General features: G+C 43.7%; 1 protein-coding gene across 1 annotated transcript in view; it reads right to left on the bottom strand.

The window, feature by feature from the left end:
* Positions 1-9,961: 9,961 nt before the first annotated feature.
* Positions 9,962-24,774, bottom strand: part of LSM6 (LSM6 homolog, U6 small nuclear RNA associated (S. cerevisiae)) — a 17,026-nt gene continuing 2,213 nt past the window's right edge. The window contains exons 2-4 of the mRNA XM_010843680.1: positions 16,815-16,930; positions 13,336-13,449; positions 9,962-10,360 (exon numbers count right to left, since the gene is read on the bottom strand). Coding sequence (XP_010841982.1) covers positions 10,326-10,360; positions 13,336-13,449; positions 16,815-16,908 — 243 coding nt within the window. The 5' untranslated portion in view covers positions 16,909-16,930 and the 3' untranslated portion in view covers positions 9,962-10,325. The remainder of the gene's footprint in view (positions 10,361-13,335; positions 13,450-16,814; positions 16,931-24,774) is intronic.

Raw genomic sequence — 24,774 nt, 5'->3', positions numbered from 1 at the left:
ACAGAGAGACAATAGTTATGCCATAGGATGGTTGGTTCTGAGGATGGAACGCAGCTCTATAAGCCGAGTGCTCGAGCCAGCACCTGGCTGGATGACATTGGTGACAAGGCAGTGGTGATACAATGACCTTCCTCTAGAGCAAGGTCTCAAAACCACACCCACTAAAACACTACATGACCTTGACAGGTCTTCAAGTGAACCAAACCTGCCTTCTAGAAATCACCCCTTTTTTCCCCAACTCTTTTTAAAGTTCTTTTGAGTATTTCAAGGTTTTGACCTCAAGTCATGGATCTGTTGCTTTCCTAACCTTTTCTCCCTTTTTTCTGCCTCTCATTTTCCTGGATCTCAAGGGCTCTTAACGCTGTTTCCGCAAGGGCTCCAGCAAGTTGTTTTCTGCAGGGGATGTAATTCAGTGAGTTACGTTGGACAAACTACAGAATTTTGGAGGATTCTGTTTCTCTCCTGGAATGTTTTCAGCTTGCAGACTTTTTTTTTCCTTAAAAAAATGAAGAAAATTAAATGAGACCTGAGTAACCCAGTCTTCTTGCCCCCTGGTAGCCAACCATTAATAAGTGGCCTGTTCCTTGGTTGTTCCTTGGTTGTTCGTGTTCAGAAAAGCCTCCATTCATGTGGGGTTTGGGCTTCTTGACATATTCAGGGGGTGGTTTAGGGTTGTTGAAAACGAACTCCTGGGTGGAAATCCAACCCCTGCCACTTACTAGCTGGGTGATGCCAAGTGAGTCCCTCTTTGTGATTCAACTTCCTTGTTTGCAAAACGAAGAATAATACCTATCTCATGGGATTGTCCTGAGGAGCTTAGACCAGTGACCAACGTAACGTCAGCTGCTATTGGCATCCTTATCACGTGGAACTCTGAAGGCCAACCCTTCACCTCCTCTTTGGAGTTTCTACACAGGAAGGAATTTTACATGTGCTTCTAATCTTCTGAAGTCTCTTCGCACAAGATGATGCTTTGTCTGAACTTTTGAGTATCTGCCTTCCTAAAGGCTGGGATACGTGCCTGACCATATTCATGTTTATTTTAGTCAGTGGTACACATGCCAGGGAGACAAAGTCACTTTCCGCAATTCCCAGCCCTTCTCTGTAGGTGAGCATTTCCTCCTCTGAGACCAGTATCAACCCTCGTTGGCCTATCTTCTATTTCTAAGCTTTGAAACTGTCAGCCAGGCAAGCCAAAAATGTGTCAGGTGGCCTCCTTGTAGTGGGATAAACTGTCAGCAGATGTTAGAAAGTCAGGGTCCCACGGCACTGTAAACTTCCTCCTTGCCATGTTTTCAAACTTTCTAATAATAATAATGCATCTGATGCTGAGAACAAGAGCAGGTCTATCTGGAAGCAAAAATGCTTGCCAATGACCCAGGTGAGTTATTTAAGAGCATCAAGATGGTGTTTCTGTGTGGTTACTCATAATCAGGAAGACAGCAAATGAACATCAAAGAGCCAGACACCTTTCAGCACTGGAAAGAAAAAGAAGTGTTAGTTGCTCAGTCATATCCAGCTCTTTGCAACTTCATGGACTGTAGCCCACAAGGCTCCTCTGTCCCTGGAATTCTCCAGGCAAGTTTACTGGAGTGGGTTGGCATTCCCTTCTCCAGGGGATCTTCCCTACCCAGGGGTCAAACTCAGGTCTCCAGCATTGCAGGCAGATTCTTTACTGTCTGCTGCTGCTGCTGGTGCTAAGTCACTTCAGTCGTGTCCGACTCTGTGTGACCCCATAGACAGCAGCCCACCAGGCTCCCCCGTCCCTGGGATTCTCCAGGCAAGAACGCTGGAGTGGGTTGCGATTTCCTTCTCCAATGCATGAAAGTGAAAAGTGAAAGTGAAGTTGCTCAGTCGTGTCCGACCCTCAGCGACCCCATGGACTACAGCCTTCCAGGCTCCTCCGTCCATGGGATTTTCCAGGCAGGAGGACTGGAGTGGGATGCCAAACGCCAGGCACTGGAAATACAAAGCCAAACACAACCCTACCTGCAAGGAGCCTCCAGTCAACAATGGCTCTAAAATCCATCTAGTCTCCTCATGTTTTCCATCTAAACTGGAGTGACATGTCTCTCATGCACGCAGACACTACAGAGAGGAACTTCTTTCTCCATGTTTTGTTAAATTCCTAAAGCACGCATGTGACTTCGGCACATCTCCTCCACCCCCACACACAAAACTCAAGGAAGGGTCAGCTTGTTCCAATCATCAGAAACTGACATGACATTCAAAAGAAGGGCAACTTAAAAAAAAAAAATTGCTTTTAACTTTTTATTTTGTATTGGGGTATAGCTGATTAACAGTGTTGTGATAGTTTCAGGTGAACAGTGAAGAGACTCAGCCAAACATAGACATGTATCCGTTCTCCCCCAAACTCCCCTCCCAGTCCAGGCTGCCACATAACATGGGGCAGAGTTCCATGTGCTACACAGTAGGTCCCTACTGGTTATCCATTGCAAACACGCATACGCACCGTGGGGTATGTACTTGTCCATCCCAAACTCCCTAACTATCCCCTCCCCCTAGAGAGGAAGGGCAACTTTGAGAGAAATGAAGTCTGTACAAGTTGGGAGGGGTTATGCTGGGAACAGGAATTGTAGTGTCTAAAGGCTGGTCTCTCCCACAGCACACAAAAGAAGAGATGGTGCAAGGAGAGAAGGCCTTAGTTTGGGGAAGGTTTTAGTCCATTAAGGGCTTCCCTGGCAGCTCCAGTGGTAAAGAACTTGCCTACAACGCAGGAGACCTGGGTTCGATCCCTGGGTCAGGAAGATTCCCCTGGAGAAGGGAATGGTTACCCACTCCAGTCTTCTTGCCTGGAGACTTCCATGGACAGAGGAAGCTGGTGGGTTAAAGACAAATGAATGACGATAACAAAGGGAATATTAAGAGTCGGATAATATTAAGACATATTAAGATATTAATATCTTGACACCTTGTATTTTTTTCTCACAGTTCTCACAATGATCAGTTTTGATGAAAAGGTTTTTAAAAATTTTTATGTTATATAATGAAAGGAGATGGTAAGGAGAAGAGCCAAAGAGGAGTCATAAGTAAAACTTGTCGAATACAATATATCTAACAGGAAACACGACGTGGCCTGGTTGGATTTTGAGCCCCACCTGTGCTCAGGGCTGGGTGTAGCGGTTTCACGGGGGTGGGTCCTGCTTCAGTGAGTGGGGGTAGGAACCCCAAGCACACGCTGTGGGGGTGGGGGCATGCAGAGGAGGGCGGGCGAGTGGCATGGTAAGTCTTCCTCTAGAACGGGCACGGCACCAGATGCGTCAGTCTTTATCAGACATCTGAGCACCCCGGCCTGTGACCAAGGACAGTGGATGCAGCTAGAGCTGGGCCAGGGAAGCACTGGAGATCCTGACTCACACACAGCCCGTCTCCATCTCTCTCCTGCACTTAACTGGGTTTGAAGCTGCTGCTTCTAACATGAAGAAGCAGTGAAGGTCTGCTGGGAAAACAGCCTGTCATGTAGTAATTAGGATTCAGGAGACTTGGGTGGGGAAAACAAATTCTAAGCGACAGTCATCTCAAAAAACTCAAGATGCAGTGGCTGCAGACACAGCCAAAGGGCAGCTTGTACCTCGGCCGGGGTGTAAAGGGCTGCCGGCCGCCTATTGATCTCTCCTGTCACACCCAAGCACAGCGCCAACAAATCACTGTCAGCAGCAGCATCTTTGAACGCAGAGGACAGCAGTCTGTGCTCGCACCTTGGGACCTTCTTCCTGCGACTACTGGGAGGATGAGTGGAAGAGAACATTGATTTATTGATTAAAGGCATAATCAACGGAGGAGTCAATGGAGCTCAGCACTTAAGAGCCTGATCAAATAGCAGTGGGAACGGTTATTCTGGTTGCAGCCACTCCCCGAGTCACCCGGGCAAATCACAGAACTTCTTCGTCTCAGGCTTCAGCATCTGCGAAAGGGCACTGCCTTGTTCAGTGACCACAAAGGGAAATCAAGGCGGAAGTGTGATCCTGCTGCTGCTGCTGCTGCTGCTGCTGCTGCTGCTGCTAAGTTGCTTCAGTGTCCGACTCTGTGCAACCCCATAGACGGCAGCCCACCAGGCTCCCCTGTCCTTGGGATTTTCCAGGCAAGAATACTGGAGTGGGTTGCCATTTCCTTCTCCATTACATGAAAGTGAAAAGTGAAAGTGAACTCGCTCAGTCGTGTCCGACTCTTAGCGACCCCATGGACTGCAGCCTACCAGGCTTCTCTGTCCATGGGATTTTCCAGGCAAGAGTACTGGAGTGGGCTGCCATTGCCTTCTCCGAGTGTGATCCTACGGGAGAGGAAATGATCCCAGAAATCTTTGCATCTGTGCTCATCCCAGAGGGACTCAGGAGAGGATGTGAGGCAGGCTTGGCCAAATTCAAAGATTAGGTCCTCCTAACGAGACATCTTTAACAAGTAGGCAGCATGTTCCCTTTCTCAGAATACAGATACCTCAAGGGGTCTCAAGTACACTGAAAGTGTGTCTGTGCTCAGTCGCTTCAGTCGTGTCTGACTCTTCACGACCCTATGAACTGTAGCCTGCCAGGCTCCTCTGTCCATGGGATTCTCCAGGCAAGAATACTGGAGTGGGTTGCCATGCCCCTCTCCAGGGGATCTTCCTGACCAGGGATCAAACCTGCGTCTCTTAGTTCTCCTAAACTGGCAGGCATGTAAGCGCCACCTGGGAAGCCCCACTGAAAGTGAGAGCCATACAAACCTAATGTCTGAAAAGTGAAGAGGCTAGTTTTAGATGAAATATACCCTGTGCCTCTGAGACACAGCAGACACAGAGCATGGCTGTGACGTATATACTAAAAAGATCCACGCCTCTCCACAATATATGGACAGAACACCTATTTGTCTGGTTTGGAATCATGCAGACCTGCTCTATGGAAAAGATTTTATCTTCTGCTTTTTCTCTTAAATCTAGAAATATAGTAATTGGGAATTTGTAAGGTATCCTGCAAAGCAATCGATCCAGACCCAGCTTTAGAAACTACAGAGCAATCACCATTTTCCTTTGGAATCTCACGAAGAAGTGGTGAAGGCATCAGGAACACAGGTCCCTCAATGTGTCTTAAAGAAGAAATGCTTTTTTTCAATGCAATAAAAATCTGAGATTTTGCAGTTTTGAATTTGGTCTACTTCTTCCTTTCTGTAAGACAAATTCATATTGCAAAAAAATACAGTTTAACATACTGTGAAGGCTAATTCTGTGAGACAGCTTGGCTAGGCCACAGTACTGAGGTTTTTGGTCAAACATTCTAGATGCTTCTGCAAGGGTATTTGTAAGATGAGATTAACATTTAAACCAGCAGATTTCGAGTAAGGCAAAATTACTCTCCAATAATGTGGCTGGATTTCATGCAATCAGTTGAAAACTTCATTAGGAGAAAACTGACCTGCCCAGGAGGAAAAATTCAGCTGGAGACTGTCTTTGGATTCAAATTACAATTCTTCCCCCAGGTCTTCATCAGCCAACCCTGTAAATTTTGGTCTTGGCAGCCTCCACAATTCTGTTAGCCAGTTCTTTAAAATAAAAGCCCCCTACTTTCCCATAGATAGACAGACTGACATGCACACACACACACACCCTATTGGCTCTGTTTCTCTGGAGAACCCTAATACCCATACTGTGGTAATATTTGGAGAAGGAAATGGCAACCCACTCCAGTGTTCTTGCCTGGAGAATCCCATGGACGGAGAAGCCTGGTAGGCTGCAGTCCATGGGGTCGCACAGAGTCGGACACGACTGAAGTGACTTGGCAGCAGGCAGCAGCAGCAGTGGTAATATTAAGACTCTTCACCAGTATTTCTGGTTTCTTCTTCTTCAAGGTCCATGATTACACTTTCCTGAAAAAGTAAGGCAAACCGTGGTCACGTAACTTGCTTTGACTAATGAGATGGGAGTGGGAGTGACCTGTGACTCCCAAGCAGAAGCATTTAAGAGCCAGGCATCATGCTATCCACTCTTCCCCCAGGGCACAGAGCCTTGAGTCATGTTGAGGTGGCGGAAACATAAGATGTGCACCCTATGCCTGGGCCCCCAGGTGACCTCATGAGCAGAGTCTCACCTGCGAGCCCCTGTGGTTGCACAGCACGAGTGGAAATCATTTATTTGTTTCAAACCACTGGAATTTGAGGGTTGTTTATGATTGACACACCGCCTGGAAAAAAAAAAAAAAAAAGTTGTCCAGTATCCTAGCATTATCCACTCAACCAGCTGATTACAATTTTTTATTTTCTTCATTATTACAAGTTCAGTAGGACTTCAGTAAACACTGAATAGTGATTTGGAATGTTGTATGCACATAATGGTAGTAAAGCCGTCTCTCTAAAATTATTTTATGTAAACTTTTCACCAACTGGCCTCTTCTTTAATCCAAATTATTGGTAGAATATTTTGCCAAACCCACGGGCATCCACTCCATTATAAAACTTGGAATAAATGGAGTCCATATGGATTTGACAATTTTGTAAACAAGACCTCGAAAACTAGTCTATTCCAACTGCACCAATGTTTTATGATTTTATGAAGATCCTAGAATATATCCACCTTCTATCTGCTATAACTCCCAAATTACTACTAAGAAGAGACAATCTTTTAGTGAGACAGATGACTCAAAACTGAAAATCTGGCTTTCACTAGATGAAAAAAAAAAAGAGTATGAAGACAGGAATTTGAACCATATGGGCCTGTGAGGAAACGGGATGAACAGATGGAGATAATCAGATTTCAAAATTATCTAGTCCTGAGGTTATCTGGAATTCAAGATATGAACATATAGTTGAGATGATCAAATCCATCTAAAGTGCTCAGATTTTAAAAGAATTCTCAAACACTTGGTTCAATTAAAAGAAAGGAGAGTGCCATTTTTCTCCCATAAACACCTAAACCTACAAACTTAGTATGGAGAGCATGAACAGGGTCACGTTTATTGATACTTCACTATCCCCACAGGGCCTAGCACAGTGCCAGCCCACACTTACCATTCAATACACGTGACTTCTACCACTTCCTCCTAACCCACTGCCTGGCCCCTTCTCCCATCTCCTAAATGAGGGAATCAGGCTGAGAGAGGGGGTCACAGCCAGTGTCCCAGCACTTGGCCTGTGCCTTCTTGCGCACCCACTTCTGTGGTCTCACCCCCACTGTGGCTAACGGGACTGCAACGGGGGAGTTGAAGCTGCTCAGTTTACAGAGACATGCCTGGGTGCGCTGCCGTGTCCTTGCACAAACTGGATAAGACTAGCTGCCGGATATTCAGACCCTGGAGGTTAAGCCTAACTCCAACTTTTAAAAAATATTTACTTATTTATCTATAGCTGTGTCAGGACTTAGTTGCAGCTCGCAGGCTCTGTTGCCCCGGGGCATGGGAGATCTTAGTTCTGTGACCAGGGATTGAACCCACATCCCCTGCACTGGAAGGCGAATTCTTCACCACTGGACCACCAGGGAAGTCCCTCAAGGCTATTAGCTCTTAGATGGAGTCTGGCTCAACAACGAATGGGGCCATCTTAGTAAAGGCAGTCAGAGACAGGCTGTGGAGTGCAGGAGCTCCAGAAACAAGGTCACGGGAGACAAAGCCTGTAGTTTGTCTTCCTTTTCCCAAAAATTTATTTTAGCAGAGAGAAGATGGGTTAATGCAGTGGAGAACGGTCCTGGCCACAGAACGAGCTGGGGTTTGCCTCTGAATAGGAGAGCTGGCCCATACTTTGAGGATCATTTCCTGAAGACAAAGGTCAGCGCCAGCCCACAGTAAGAGGACAGACTGGCCCTGTGGCCTGGAATGCTGTACTGGGGTCACTCATGAGTCAGTGTGATTATCAAGGACGGTGTTTCCCCTCAGAGGCCGCTTCTATTCTTATAGACTGTTACGACCGCCACGGTGATAAACCACACACAGCAAGTCATCACTGCTGCATTCTCAGACCTCATGCGAGTCCCTTCAACATGGACTGTTTGTCACATAATGAAGCTCTCCACATCGCCCTGCATAAAAAGGCTGAAGACGCAAAGCATCTCAATAGCATTCCCTTCCTGAATGCTGAGACGTGAACGTGGAGATCGCAGCACATGCCTGCCATCTGTATTTGTACTTGTCAACAGCTCTGTTTGGGGATAAACAGTTTTGAAGTAAGAATCAATTCAACTTGTTGGAAGATTAGCCGAGGAACAGCTCACAAGACCAAAACAGAACATGAAGTCAGAAAGCCTTTAAAAAAAAAAAAAAAAAGTCAAGCACAATTTTCTGTTTCTCACTAAACACTTTTGTCACAACCCAAGATAAAGAGCTGGTTGCTGGAATTTGGGGTCAGAGAGACAGGGAAAAATGTATTTGCTCAAGTGAAAAATTCTTCAACTCGGAACAAATGTCTTTGCTACAATGTAACTGGAAATCATTCACTGACCTCTAGGAGACTGCAGTCAAGAAAAAAGTAATTTCAGCATTTACACTTTGTTTCACAGTTCTACGATATGAAGGTATCCACAGGGGACAACTCGCATTGGTACAAGTGAATAATACAGTCCTTTGTTACCATAAAAACGGCAGCATTTCCTGAAGTTGATCTTGATTAAAAGTAGTTCCATGGTTGAAAACACTACTCCACCATAGAGCTATTAGAACAGACAGAGATGGCAAGGGGGAAATAAAGACATAATACCAAAAGGGAGGTCAGGGGAGAAGTTAGTAAAAACAGGATGCTACAGACTGGTGGGCGATAACAACAGAATTGCTTTTAGAAGCAGCTGATGTGAGCGAATGAAGGGGTGCGGGAACCTGGCAGCCCCATCTTCTACAAAACAAATGAGAACACGTGTGCTCCACTTGGAAGGACATTCATTTTCCCCTTAGACGACGTCATTTATAAAAGAGCAAATTGGTGGTTTGTACTTAGAGACCGAACCCTTTTCAAGCCCCTGTCAGGGAGTGATAAATTATTGAAGCATGGTTTTATTTTTGGTGTGCACACAGTAAGACCTTGTGAAACACTGCTGTTCGCTTTCCCGGGGTTATTAATTAAAAAATAATTGTTTCCAATCACTCTGTGATCTTTAAGCTAAAACCAGACAAAATATCACACATGCCTCTCCAGACTCTTCTCTCCTCTCCTTCCTCATCCTGCCCCCACATCCTTCAGCCAGGAAACGGGTGCAGCTTCACAGGGGGGCTCCTGGCACAGGCCTGCAGTGCAGAAGGCAGACGGCTGCAGGCGGAAGACCAACATGATGGCCACACCATTGTCTCAGGTTCCTTCAGCCGCAGTGCCCAGATGTATTTGTTGCTCTGAGAGCCAGCGTAAACCGTTCAGGGAATACAGCAGGGTTGAGGGAAGTGCGTAAACAGAGTGGGAAACCCTCCCCGCGGGAGCCACATGAAGAGGAGCCGCCCTGTGCCAAGTGACGTGGTTGCTGGAGCTCTGCTCCCGGACGAGGTACTCAGCTGGAGCTGGAGAGAAAGGCTTTCCAGGAGCCCCTCCCTAAGCAAGGGCTCCGAGAAATTCTGCCCGTCACAGACGAGCAACTGGAACCTGAAATGAGTTTACAAACTCCAGGCCTCCCTTTCATGCAAATGATGGGTCAGACTGCACAGGACTGGCTCCTCCCCGCCACGTTCCCAAAATGAGAGGACGGCGTGGGAGTCCAGCTTCCGAAAAGGGAGCAAGAAAACCCACCCGGTGAACTGCATCCAAAAGATGCAAAATGACTGTGCACAGGCTTGGCATCACAGGAGTGTTTCCACCTGCCTGGCAGGCTGCAGCCCTCAGAACCGCCCCACTCCTTTTGTGGAAGCACCACTACGAGACCCCCAATTCTATTTCCTATCAAGGTGGTGGAGCAGAGGCTGAGCGTCTGGTCTTGGGGAAACTACGCAGCCTCAGACCTGAGACTGGACGCCTGGTGGCACGTCTTCCTTAGAACAACCTGCATGGCAAACACGAGAGGACACGAGAAGGCCGTCTCTACAGAGTTTTATTAGCCTCACGCCCATCATTTCAGTCAGTCCCACAGACAAAGCAGTCAGATCAAATGGCGTTGCTTGAAAACTTCCATGTAGGGAGAAAAAAATTTTCTTTCCACTTTAAAAAAAAAATCTTTTTGCTTTCTGCACACTGACATAGAGGTAAAAGAAAATGACTGCAACTTAAATATGAAAGAACTCTTTACAATTAAATCCACAAGTTTACACATGTATCTCAATCATGTGTCAGTGAAAAATCACCAACTATTTCAAAAGAGGAAAAATTATATGACAGAAGAAACAAAAAACTTGATAAAAAATATATCTCGGTATGAAAAGTACTGTGTCTTGGTGTCTTCACATCCTCCTCTTCTGTGTACTTATATACAACACTGAAAAGAAAAAAATGAACAAACTGAAACAAACTGCTCTTAAGTATAACAGCCAGTTTTAACGACATACAGACTTCAGCCTGATACCTCTGCAGATTTCAGAGTAATCTTCAAACCACACAAGAAGTTCTAGAACTACTGTAAGGCTAATTTTATGATTTGAGACCTGGGTTTGATGTCTCAGAGGACTGTGTTCTGGTCTTAGCCATACATCTGGCTAGACTTGCAAATCATGAACAAGGGGATAAAATAAAATGTATGTGAAAGTCTCTGGAATCTTAGAATGGTTTATAAATTGCAGGTATAACAATTACGCTTATAGTCAAAGCATATTAGTAAATCTACCAGGCCAGACTTCAGACTAAAAACAGTTAGTTGCATCCGTCTCTTCAATATAATCACTAAACTTGTTTACTTTTTTAAAGTTACATCAGGGTAAACAACAGCTGAGGAGTTTTAAATTTTTGTTAAAGACACCAAAGTCCTTCTTCTGAGTTCCCTGTAAAGGGTCAACCTTTGGTGTTATCCAAAGTCTTACTCAGCTAGTCCTCTCATGACCACCCACACAAACTCTTCAGGGTATGTGTGGCACATCTGAACCAGACCACATTGGTTGACCGGCTCACGGGAGGCAAATTTCCAGCAGGGGTTACCACCCCTTCCATCCTGGCGCCTACCCCGATTCTGACAGCTTTGTACAAAGTGAACACTGACAGATATCTTGATCAAAGGATATGGTACAGATTAATCAGATAAGCCAGGATCCTCTTTAAGAGCCTAGGATGTGAATTATGGAGTCTAAAGATAACTAACCACCACTAATTACCCCATGGAAAAGGTTATATAAAGGAAAGCATCAGAAGGACAGTGGAAACACCCCAAGGAAACTGGCCAAGTTTGAGATGTTGAGTGTTATGTGAAAGGATCCACCTTATCACCTCTCACAGAACCCACAGCTGACTGCTGTTATCAGCTGTCTTGAGATGAGGAAAGATCATTAACATTTCTCCGTGAGTGGAAAGTCAAATAAAAACAATATTAAAAATAGGAGGCCTATTCTTCTTCACACTGGAAGAACTAAAAAGGGAAGATACGATGTGACCCAAATGTTTATAGCAACACTATTTACTAGAGTCAAGACATAAAAGCAACATTAAGTGTCCACTGACAGATGACAGACAGATGGATAAAGAAGGGTACATGGAATACTATACAATGGAATATTACTCAGCCATAAAAAAGAACAAAATAATGCCACTTGCAGCAACATGCATGGACCCAGAAATTATCATACTAAGTGAAGTAAGTCAGATAGAGAAAAAGAAATATCATATGGTATCACTTATATGTGGAATCGAAAAAAATGATACAAATGAACTTATTTACAAAACTGAAGCAGATACCGAAAACAAGCTCATGATTACCACAGAGGAAGTGGGAACAGATAAATTAGGAGTTTAGGAATAGCAGATATAAACTACTATACATAGATAAAAACTATAAAGAGAGACATATAGTTTTATCTTTATGTAGATATCTCTCTATATAGTTTTTATTTATATAAAGGTCCGTATAGTCAAAGCTATGTTTTTCCAGTAGTCATGAACAGACTTAAGAGTGGGACCATTAATAAGGCTGAGCACCAAAGAACTGATGCTTTTGAACTGTGGTGTTGGAAGAGACTCTTGAGAGTCCCTTGGACTGCAAGGAGATCAAACCAATCAATTCTAAAGGAGATAAACCCTGAATACTCATTGGAGGGACTGATGCTGAAGCTGAAGCTCCAAAACTCTGGCCACCTGATGGGAAGAGCCGAGTCATTGGAAAAGACCCTGATGCTGGGAAAGATTGAAGGCAAAAGGAGAGGGGGGATGCAGAGGACAAGATGATTAGATAGCATCACCAACTCAATGGACATGAGTTTAAGCAAACTCCAGGAGATGGTGAAGGACAGGGAAGCCTGGTGTATTGCAGTCCATGAAGTCGCAAAAAAGACACAACTGAGCCACTGAACAACAACAACAAATTCAGATAAACCACAAGGTCCTACTGTAGAGGACAGGGAATTATATTCAATTTTATAAACTATAATGGAAAAAAATCTTAAAATAATATATATACATTCAGTTATATATGTGTGTGTGTGTGTATATGTGTGTGTATGTGTATATAACTGAATCACTTTGCTATACACCAGAAACACAATACTGTAAGTCAACTACTTTAATAACAAATTTTTAAATAAAATAAAATGAAGACATAATGTGAAGCAATATGGTACTGTATAGACAGGAGATAGAATATCTACCATAAAAGTCAGGATGTTTAGTTCACAGCAAAGAGATCCAATTGTAAGGAGGTGGAAGAACTTATCCAGAACTGGAGGATGCACAATAATAAAAAAACAGAAATCTAGAGTCGCAGAACTCCATTTGGGAGATGAGACCAAAAAGCAGGGATGGGTCAAAGGATAAATCCCCACAGTTTTGAGGTCTTCCCTTGAGTACCTGCAGAGCCATATTTCCTCTTTGGTCATCTTTGCCAAACTAAGGGATTCAAATCTCCCACAAGAAAAGCATTTCAAAGCTTGACAGAGAAACAGGACAAGTTAACTGTCAAATGATGCAAACCAAAGGTAGCAGGGAAATACTGGCCATTCTCAGAGCCAGAGTTCCAACTGCCAGGTGAAAGACGGCATTGGGGGAATATAACACATTGTATCCGAGAACAGAGCTCAGCGCCAGTGTACCAAGGCCCTCGTCAAGCACAGGGAGGGAAAAAGAGAATTTCTAGTTCCAAAATGCCGTGAAGCACCTAAAAGAAAAAATGGCCACAGCAAAGATTTTACAGGAAATTAGAATTTAAAAACCAACAAAGCAAAACTAAAACTGAATTATCCAGTAAACCTGCTGGTGATCTGATTATAAAGAGGCCTATTGTGGATGCTATATAACTGTAGAGTGAAGGGCTGTTACCATTGTTTCCTCGGATAAATGCATCCCCGTACTTATTCTTCAGCTGTCCATTTACATACTCCTCTGTCTGCTCCAAGGCTATATTCATGTAGCCATCCAGGCAAGCCAGGACCCCTGCAGACGGATTCAAAGAGGAGACACACAAAGCAAAAGAGTTGAAAATTACAGGGTATACCTGAGAGCTGACAATCTCTTCATTCATTAGCTCTTACATGCTTAATATAAAAATTTACACTGTAAATGCAACTCAATAGAGGGAAGCACAAAAAGTCTTTGCTTTCTCTCGGTCTGAATGGAGGCCAAGGCCCGTACAGCACCAAGGCCATCGCATACCCACAACTGCTGGCAGCAAAAACAAGGAGCTGCTGCCTTCCTCAATGGATGCGTGGCAACAATGGCAAACTTTTAAAACCTTCACAAAAGCAACACAGAAAGAATATTCCAAGTAAAATCCCATTCTTTGACAGCTAAAGACAGGAGCAGGCAGTTAGGCGCGAACAAATGAGCACGAGCCACGCCTCCTCACACCCCCGGCATGGCATTTCTGACTTTGGCCACTAAGGGAAATATGGCTCTGGCCGGTTTATCTCGTTCTGTCACAACATCCCGTGCAGCAGATGAATGTGGTCCAGGGTTAAAAGGAAGTCTCCACAACGTGTTAAAATAATGGAGAAGAGGAGACAACAGGTGTCCTGAAAGAACATCTTCACGCTGGGACTCCCGGTGAAGCGAGATGTGAGCGCGCAGGCCCCAGGCTGCTTCACAGGACACCCCTCTCCCTGTCGCTCCACGCAGAATCTTTCCCAATCCGGACAGATACAGAAAAACTGCCAAAACATCCCAGGCTTTTTAGGAAATTGTTCAAGTGAATCTTTTCAATTGTGTTAACATGGCATCAATTTTGCAAGATTTGATCTGATGATCCTTCATTTAAAAAGACTAAGATATGTAAACCACTGACTTCTGAGTTTCTAATTTCAAGTAGCATTTTCCAGAAAGACAATTTAAGTAAAAACAAATACTACAAACTTGATTCGATTAACCAAGTCGACAGTTCCATTTAGTCTCAATTTCGTTAATATGCTCCTCACTCTCTGCCTTTGCCCCCATTATCCTCTCAACAAAAAGTTTCTTTTCAAAACTGTGTGTGTCTGTGATAAGAGCCCAAGACAGTAAGCTAACAAACCCTCCTACAGGCTGCGAACTTTCAAAACATCAGCATGGATTGGGAATAATTAATAATTATTTCCTATCAGAAGAAAAGCTGAAGCTACAACTTTATGGTTTCTTTCCTGCTATATCTAAACCACAGCCATAAGTGAGCAAGAAACTTCTGAGACAAGCTACATAAATGTTTGAAAATTAATTAAAAGCATTTAAAATAAAATCTTCCCTTCTAATAAAAATATTCTCACAGCAAAGGGTTGTTTTTTTTTTTAAGAAAAAGGTTCCTAGAGGTTGTAAATATGATCCTCTCCTGTATTTTAATCTAACAAGGTTGAAGGGAAATTGATACAGAGAGCTGGCTTTTCCCCCCAGTATTTTTATTTAACCACATTCTTTATAGGATGCCCTCAATAGTGTACATATTCTTCTAATACATAGAAGCCATGGCCAGACATTCATAAAAGGAGAAAAATTACAGTTAATACCCATATGAAAGGTTGCTGTAACTTACTAATCAGAGAAATACAAATGAAAGGAGTTATTACTTGTGGAACTAGAATGGAAAAGTCGAAAGCAAGGCTAACCCAAGAATTGAGAAAAACACAGACAAGAACAAACCATCTGCCCTGATAGGGGCCAGTTGGTACCCTCTCTGACTCTGAGATCCTAGCCCTAGCCCACAAAAATAAAACTGTGGTCCATACACTCATGGTACTCCTCTGCAGCCATTCAACTGTCTGTATCATGAGAGAACTGAAGGCATTTTTCTAATGTTAAAAAAAAAAAACCAGAATGCACATACAACTGATCCCACTTATGTAAAACTATGCTTCTATGGAGACAGATCCAAGTGGGTAAGGCTGATTATCTCTGGATGGTGGAATTTGGGGAGATTTAGCTTTCTTCTCAGAGAAGGCAATGGCAACCCACTCCAGTACTCTTGCCTGGAAAATCCCATGGATGGAGGAGCCTGGTAGGCTGCAGTCCATGGGGTCACTAGGAGTCGGACGTGACTGAGAGACTTCACTTTCACTTTTCACTTTCATGCAATGGAGAAGGAAATGGCAACCCACTCCAGTGTTCTTGCCTGGAGAATCCCAGGGATGGGGGAGCCTGGTGGACTGCCGTCTATGGGGTCGCACAGAGTTGGACATGACTGAAGCGACTTAGCAGCAGCAGCTTTCTTCTATGTACAGACTTCCCTGGTGGATCAGGGTAAAGAACCCGCCTACCAATGCAGGGGATGCAGGTTTGATCCCTGGGTCAGGAAGATCTCCTGAAGAAGGAAATGGCAACTCACTCCAGTATTCTTGCCTGGAGAGTCCCACGGACAGAGGGGCCTGGAGGGCTACAGTCCATAGGGTCCCAAGAGTCAGATACAACTTAGTGACTAAACCACCACCATTCAGTATAAAGTCTCTAATTCCATTACAAAAATCAAATTACACTGGAGATATGTTATTAATGTTCAGAAACTAATACATAGACAGCAGAGTATTTCTTAACAAGGCTTTTGAGTCAAGCTTAAGTCTGAGTCCTAGGTCCTCCCTTACTAGGTGGGGATAATCAACAGAGATCTCAAAAGGATTTACCTGATGACAAGATAAAAATTAAAGTGATTCATGCACACTGGACCCATAGTAATCTCTCAATAAAATTAAGTTTTGCATGTGTGGAAAGTGGAAAAATCTCAAGAGACTAGAATCATTATTCAGGAGAGTGAGCAAGAAAAAGCTTTACAACTCTGCTAATGAATTAGCTATCTACAATTGTGAAATATTCCCAGTAATTTAACATATCTTAATTTTGGAAGGTTAGGAATTTAGTTATTTCGGAAAGTGAAACTGGATACCTTTCTTCCACAAAGTTAGTTTCAGCAGTGTCAGAGCCTCTTAAAAGGGGCACTTCATTCTCTCCAAGAACAAGATGTCTTTGGACACCCCACACATTACGTGAGTGGGAAGTTCACGCTGTGAAATGACAACTGCCTAAATAGCTGCTCGCCAATCTTGACTACTTCCACAAAAACAAATGTGACTGGGCCAAGGAGTTCTTCAGAATCCAGTTACTCAAGCCTGGCTATCACCAGGCATGCAGGCACACGAATCCCAAAGCAGAGACAGGAGCCCCAGATCCGGCCAGAAATCACAGACACACGCTCTGTGGTCAGTTATCTTTCTAAAATGAACTGTCTCCGGGGTAGGAAAAGAAGTGGGCGTAAAATCTGTTGACAACCAAGGCTTTTTTGGTCTACTGGGTACTTTGTTACTTCTTTAGCAAACAGCAGTAGGGATAAAGCCCAGAAGTCTTACCTCGATAATCCACTCCCGAATTTAGCTTCACCACAACTGGTCGCCCAATGATCTGCTTCAGGAAGTCACTGGGCGTTTGCTTCCGCAGACTCATTGTAGCAATCCTGATCAGAAACCTGGAAAGGGCAATGAAGGCAATGCCAAAGGTAGTCAGCAAAAAAACCAGGAAGCCCTTAGGGTGTTTATAGGAAATCAAGTGTCAGAGGGCCACATGTGCAGAATCAACAGTACTCCACCACCATGGCCTTAACACGACAGCTAACCAGATTCCAGTACCTTCCAGAAGCCAGATCCTAAGCTAAGGGTTTATACACATTACCTCATCCACAGCCTCCTCACAGAACAGCCCCGGGCTTCCGGAGTCCCTGTTCCTAATCACTTGTCATCACGGTTCCCCGCACAGTCAATATACCCATTCCCACCACTCACCCAACACTTGTTTTATGCTGAGTGCTCTGCTACGATCCTTCGGAACCTACCAAATGTCATCTTTACAAGAACCCTGGGAAGGTTTTAAAATCCCCATTTTGCTGATGAAAATAAAGGCCCAGAAAGATGAAATAAAAGTGCCCCAAATGTGGCAAAATCAACGTCCAAGTTTGAATCAGTCATGTTTTAAAGCCACTGTTTATGGAGTATTTACAACAACTGATGTCAAAACAGTATCTCTAGAGAGAATTATAATCATAATTGAAAGCTAATATTTGAATGTACTACAGGCCAGCACTTATGTAAGCACTTCACATGTATTAATCCACTTAGCGCTCAGAGGTAGGTGTTGTTTTAACCTCATTTTACAGATGACTAGAGACAGAAAGGGCTAAACAGCCTGTTCAAGGTCACATAGCCAGTAAGTAGATGGCCAGCCCATGTCTTAATCACATCTTTATGTTGCCTCCTGAAAGCTGCTAATGTAGCCAAAGGTTTTTATTTATCCTATTATGGCAAATAAACTCTATGACAAAAAAAAAATCCAGTATAATAGGGGTCTAAAGTAGGGAAACAGCATTATACACCCAAATCAATCACAGACATACATAGCTACCCATCGTGCCTTTAATATATTTTTTAATAAAAATTCATCCTGTTTTATAAGTTCGTGCTTTCAAAATACTTCAGTAAACAAATATAACAAAGCTGCAGTTACTTAAGCAAAACTTGGGAAACTGATTCTTCTGTTTCAGTCATACTCAATATCACTTGTATTCAGTAGCCATAGAGCATCACACTGAAAAAAGCATGGGTACAATACGTGAAAGACTTGCCTCAAGAACTTGCGTTGGGTTTTGTGTTTTCAATCAAAACTTTTCATTAACCATTCTTCCATTAATAGCACTACTTATTTCACTCCAAGTTTCTCCACTCAAATGATCTGAATTCAGGCTGAAGATCACTGTATGGAGGTTTTCTCAGCATGAATCTATGTAGACTCAGCAGCAGTCTGGGCAAGCTAGAATGCTAGATTTTATTGACTCTTCCTTGTTTAACAATTTTTATGGACACACTCTGCAAAAGAATTCAAAAACCGTACACACAGGCTCTCACCTTACAGATTTTAGAATCTAGAAGAACTTAGACTCTTGTTTAAGAGCATAAGCACAAAGTGATTTTGCTTAGTTCTCAGTTGCGTCTGACTCTGCAACCTCATGGATGGTGGCCCGCCAGGCTCCTCTGTCTCTGGGGGTTCTCCAGGCAAGAATACTGAAGTGGGTTGCCATGCCCTCCTCCAGGGGAATCTTCCCAACCCAGGGATTGAACCCAGTTTCCCACATTGCAGGCAGATTCTTTACCATCTGAGCCACCAGGGAAGTCCAAGAATACTGGAATGGGTAGCCTATTCCTTCTCCAGGGGTTCTTCCTGACCCAGGAATCAAGATCTCCTGCATTGCAAGCAGATTCCTTACCAGCTGAGCTACCAGGGAAACCCTCTTGTTTAAGAGTGTGAGCAAAAAGTTATTGTAACCGAAGTAAAATAATTTTCTTTAACCAAGAAAAAAAAAAAACATATCAAATTAAATAAAATACAAATTTCAAAAACTATTCTTGAATTTGGGGCTGGTACTTGGCCCATCCATCATCCATTCCACCCCCTCAAGGGTGAAGGATTTTTTTTTAATGTGATCAACTAATTATTTTGCTCAGTAAATCTTACCTTTTCCATTCAATTGCCAGTTTATTTTTTTAGCTACACAGGTTCAACAGATAACTGACATTTCAATTACTATTCAGGACAATCACTATTCATTCATGACTCAGGCCACATAACAAAGTTATTTATGCTGTTTTGAGCCCAAGGAAAAAAAAAATTACAAAGTAAATACTGTAGCAGATTCAGTACCTTTAGTGAGTTTAGTAAAAAGAAATAAATCTTCCCATTTATCTATAAAGTGCCTTATTTCTCTATAGAACATGCATTGTTCTGTGGCTGAGGGGCTGAAGGCCCCATAGAGACTCACTCATTGAATCTTAAGCTCATTTCCTGTCAGATGCTAAATCCCATTATGCCAGCTTCTTCATCTACAATATTGACAGAAAACTAGTTGTTCATTTTCTGCTTAAAAACCTCACCAAGATGCATTCTGACATGAAAATCTATTAACTACCTTGTCTGAAGTTAAAAGTCAATAGAGAAAAGTTCTCATTGCTTTCTGAGACGCTCTTCTTGGGTTATGACCCTCAAATTTGACTCAAATAAAATTTTTCATTTCTTAAAAAAAAAGTTAAAGATAAATTTTAACCTAGACTGATAGTTTGCCCAACTGATATTAGTTATTTTTAAAATGTTACTGTCTTTCCTCGCCTTTTAAAAAAGCAGATACATTCTTCTAAGTTCTGCCATTAAGCCTCATCTTTACCCCAATTAACACTGATCACTTCCTGAAGGCATTCAACACTTTAGATCTTTATGCAGCACCAACTGGGGATATAATACCAATAAGAGTTGACACTCCAAAGGGGGCAGAAACATGCAAAAGGAGGGTTGCTGGTGGTTTTTTTTAATATTTATTTCTTTTTATTTATGTATTTATTTGGTTGCTCTGGGTCTTAGCTGTGGCATGCGGGACCTTTAGTTGAAGTATGTGCAATTTAGTTCCCTGACCTGGGATCGAATCCTAGCCACCTGCACTGGGAGCCCAGAGTCTTAACTGCTGGACCACCTGGGAAGTACTGGAGAAGCTTTTCAAAGTCGTATGCATTTGGATAAAATTATCCAGGGAATAGCACATAGAGAAGACTCATTTAGCCCAGGCCTGGCAGATCAAAGAAAGATTCCTGGGGGTGAACCTGAGCTGAGTATGGAGTAAAAGGAGTCTACCAGCCTAAAAGGCAGAGAAGGCAATGGCACCCCACTCCAGTACTCTTGCCTGGAAAATGCCATGGACAGGGGAGCCTGGTGGGCTGAAGTCCATAGGGTGGCTAAGAGTCGGACACGACTGAGCGACTTCACTTTCACTTTTCACTTTCATGCATTGGAGAAGGAAATGGCAACCCACTCCAGTGTTCTTGCCTGGAGAATCCCAGGGGCGGTGGAGCCTGGTGGGCTGCCGTCTATGGGGTCACACAGAGTTGGACACGACTGAAGCGACTTAGCAGCAGGAGCCTAAAAGGAGAGAAATCTGAGCGAAGGCATCGGACAGTGTTTGAGTTTGAAGGGAAAATGCTCCCCTATGCCTGGACGACAAGCAGCAGCTGCAGACGGGAGCAGGGCCACCAATGCAGGAGCAGGGCAAGTCAGGCTGACCGCATGGCCCCGAGCCTGCAGGTCAGGGCCACACGTGGATCACCTACATCACTTGGATATCCTGACTCAGTAGTGCTGGGGCGGGACCCAGGAATCTGTGCCAAAGCCTAGGGGACTCTTCTAAACTGGGCAGCGTGGGAAATACTTGTGTCAATGACGGGGACCCTGGGAAGCTCTGAAGCAGAGATATGATCGACTACAGATTGCAGACAGGCCCTCTCACTGAGTCCTGGCATCACAGTTTACCATCTGGCAGTTGTTGTCTAGTCGCTATATTGTGTCCAGCTCTTTTGTGACCCCGTGGACTGTAGCCCACCAGGCTCCTCTGCCCATGGGATTTCCCAGGCAAGAATACTGGAGTGGGTTGCCATTTCCTCCCCCTACTTGGTTACCTGTCATTATTTATTCTCTTTCATATACCTTATTTTTTTTTTAAATGAATCTTTTCTCCCTGAAAAGACTGGAAGTCATGTAAAAGAAGAGACTAGTACTCATCTACTCCCTAGAACATCAATATTGTGCTAAATCTTTTAGAAAAAAAAATTTTTTTTAAGTTCTTTGTAAAGAGGATGGTTGCTTCAAACACATTTTATCCATCACTTTAGGAAAGTGTATCTTTTACATTCGTCTTCATTAGGCTTCCGTGGTACTCTTGGTTACTTAACGACTCGCCCATAAATCCATTTTGTGTGAGTAAATTGGTCTCGACACCACAATTTTTCCCATGACTTGGCTCACGTAATTTTAAGTTTTCATCTTTTAAATTGGATAAGGGAGAAGGAACAGTTCTGTTTCTGAAGGAAGAAAAAGCCTCTTGAACCATAAACACGTAAGAGGAAAAAGGCTTCCTTGCTTCAGGGTCACCTTGATAAAATTTCTGTTCAAAATTAAAGCCGTAATCACCCTCTAGGCCTCCTCTCCCTCCCGACTCCTACTCAGGCTTGTTTTAAACGACCTACTCTCATAAATGGCTATTAAATCAAAAGCAGTATATTTCCCGGCAGAAGCTCCTGAGAGGTCTGGTATGAGAACATCTGCTGACTGCCCTGGCAGAGGTTTTTTCAGGTAGAAGAAAGGGGAGCGGGGTGAAGAACCAAACTATATTCATCCCACTAGGTGCCAGGCCACGTGAGATTCCTGAGCAATTCAGAGTAACCCTGGGTGGTGGTGAGCAGAGCTAAGGCTTGATCCTAAAGCCGGGGCACTTTCAGAGGTACAGCTGCCCTTCTGAATAAGTCAAGATGCTCTCGTTAAACCTGGGGAATGGCCAGAGACACAGTGAGAGGTCTATTTGGGGGTGGGGCCTTCCATGGTGGCTCAGATGATAAAGAATCTGGGTTTGATCCCTGGGTTGGGATGATCCCCTGGAGAAGGGAATGGCAACCCACTCCAGTATTCTTGCCTGGAGAATTTCATGGACAGAGGAACCTAGAAGGCTACAGTCCGTGGGGTCACAAAGAGTTGGACACGACTGAGCAACTAACACACACACAGCACTGGGTTGGGGGGAGGGTGGATACCTAAAGTGACAAAGGATTATAAATTAAGCCTGTGGAAATATATAAAAATGGTCAAACGGAAAAATATATATATATATATATTTAATATGACTGACTTATGTCATTGAGCAAAGACATCCAACTCCTTGTTTCTTGGCAATGTTCACTGTAAACTTTCCCCCATTTACAGTTTAGGGTGGAAAAAAGATTGCAAAGGAAAAAACTGCAGTGAAACCTAGTACTACAACCCAAGTAAACACAGCTGTAGGCTAATACGTGAGTGTCAGGGAGGGCAGGAGACATGGTGAAAAACAGCTCTCCATGGATTTCCCTTTCCAGACAGTGGATACATGACCCTCTCTGAAGGCTTCAAACCAACCCCTCCTTCCCACCCACAAGGGGCTACCTTCCTCCCTGCTCTCCTAGGTGCTACGCTGACTTGGCCCTCTGCACATCCAGAGCGCCTCTCGCCAAAAAAAAAAGAAAAAAGTTGTGTATTTGCAACATACTGATTGTCTGGCTCTGTGAACACCTGGAATTTTATTGGCTAGGGAAAGGGCCCCACTTTCAGCTCCATCCTGGGGTGTCTAGCACACCCAGCCCCTGCCTCTGTTGTGGAGAGCTGTCCTTGCTGTTTAGTCTCTAACTCGTGTCCAACTCTTTTGCAACCCCATGGATTGTAGTCCATCAGGTTTCCCTGTCCATGGGATTTCCCGGGCAAGAATACTGGAATGGATTGCCATTCCCACCATTGTTCTCTGATCTTAAAGCAACAAAAAGTTTTAAAACATCTTCAAGGGTTAACAGATGAAAACCAACAATGAAGTATTAACCACGTGTCAGAATATAAATTGTAACTTATTAGATATTTTATTCCAACATATAACGAATCTGAAAACAACCTTCAAAAAAACCTTGAAGGGACGGTGACTCTAAATAATGAATTTCTAGTCCTGGCCATGAAAATAGTCACTTTTCCCACTTTTTAGTGCTACAGATCACTCAGGATTACAATCTCTGTTATGTGGCACAATTCTAAAACAGTAGACTATGGAAATATATACATACATGTAAAATATTACACATATATATATATATACACCTATTACATACATACATGTATACAGCCGAATTACTTTGCTGTACAACTGAAACTAACACAATATTGTAAATCAACTACAATAAAAAGAAGTAAATAAAACAACCGAGTAATCCAGGGGCATAAGTATCTCTAAATTCTAATCCTGAGAATGTCACTGCGCAGTGCGAGACCACATGTGTAAAGACTACACACTTGGGATGCGGGAAACCTGAGTTCTAATCCCAGCTCCGTACTTAATTAGCAGTGTGCTTGGATTATTCACCATTCCACCTCTCCAGGCCCTGGGGTTCTTCATTTGTAAAATAAGGGAGTTATGCCAGAAGATCACTTAAGACAGACTATCGCTTAAGGGATCATCCGGCTCTAACATTCAGTCAAGGCCGATGCAGTAACTCCAACAACACACATACACACATTCTAACATCCTCTGACGTGCTCAAAGTCAAGCAAGTGCAATCATCACATATCACTATCACACACACACACACACACACACACACAAATCCAAAGAGGCTCAACCTTGCCGGTTGATATCGTAAAAAAGAATTACTTTTGGTGAAAAAGGCACAGTCAAAATGATGGAAATTACTAAAACTTTTTTGGCAAAACAATTTGGCCATGTGTATGAAGACTTAAAAAGACCCCAAAAGATCACAGGATCTATTCTAATAACTTCACTTCTCAGAATTAGTCCAAGAGAAGAAAACGGCAACCCACTCCAGTATTCTTGTCTGGAAAACCCCAAGGTTTTCCCAAAGGGTCTGACTCGACCTAGCGACTAAGCACCATGCAATCAACTTAAATATTTTTTTAAAGAAAGGTTTATCAAAGTATTGTTTGGAACATTAAAATGAAGCAAAAATCCACAAACACTCTAAACGTCTCGTTGTCGGTAATAGTTAAGTAATTTACAGGACCTACACAACGATGGTTTAGGCAGCCAATAAAAAGAAGAAACAAAAAATAGAAATGATATTTAGGAATGATTTCTAAGTGAAAATGAAAAACTAAACATACGGTTAAGTGACACAATGGGTACAGCCTTAGCTCAAGTACAAACCATCCCACGCAAGAATAAAATTCTGAGACTGTCGTGTCGTGAACACTATTCTCTTCAGTAAACTCTTCTGTATTTACATTTTTCTCTAATAAGGGGTGGGGAAAGAACAGAACAAATCGCTCTCAATATTATCTGCATCATCGCAATTCCAGACACGGTAATACATGCTGACCACGCAGGCACACCACTGCACAGGAATGCCGCCGCGATAGGACTGAACACCATGCAGCCATGGGCATCCCCAATCTGACAACTCCGGAAGCTGGGCCAGCGCAGCCTTTAATTCCCGGGGGTGAGGCGCAGCCACGCCGATGCAGCGGAGGCCAGGCAATTCCGGGCGAAGCCTGGCCCCGCGTACCACCTTCCCGCCGAATCCCCGGGCGCAGATCGGGACTGCCTGCGGAATCTTAACCACCAGGAGCGGTCTCGGGAGCCGACTTGGTGAAGCCCGGCCGCTGCCGTTCCTCCCCGCGCGATCTAGGCGGCCCTTGGGGAGGGCTTCTCGGGGTGGGGATCGGGAATCCCGGCGCCAGCGATCCCCGATGTCCCGGCAACGG

This window comes from Bison bison, unplaced genomic scaffold (assembly GCF_000754665.1).
Source record: "Bison bison bison isolate TAMUID 2011002044 unplaced genomic scaffold, Bison_UMD1.0 scf7180017864184, whole genome shotgun sequence".
NCBI classification, from domain to species: domain Eukaryota; kingdom Metazoa; phylum Chordata; class Mammalia; order Artiodactyla; family Bovidae; genus Bison; species Bison bison.
The sequence above is the reverse complement of the archived record's forward strand: the minus strand, read 5'-3'. Positions and strand labels throughout refer to the sequence as shown.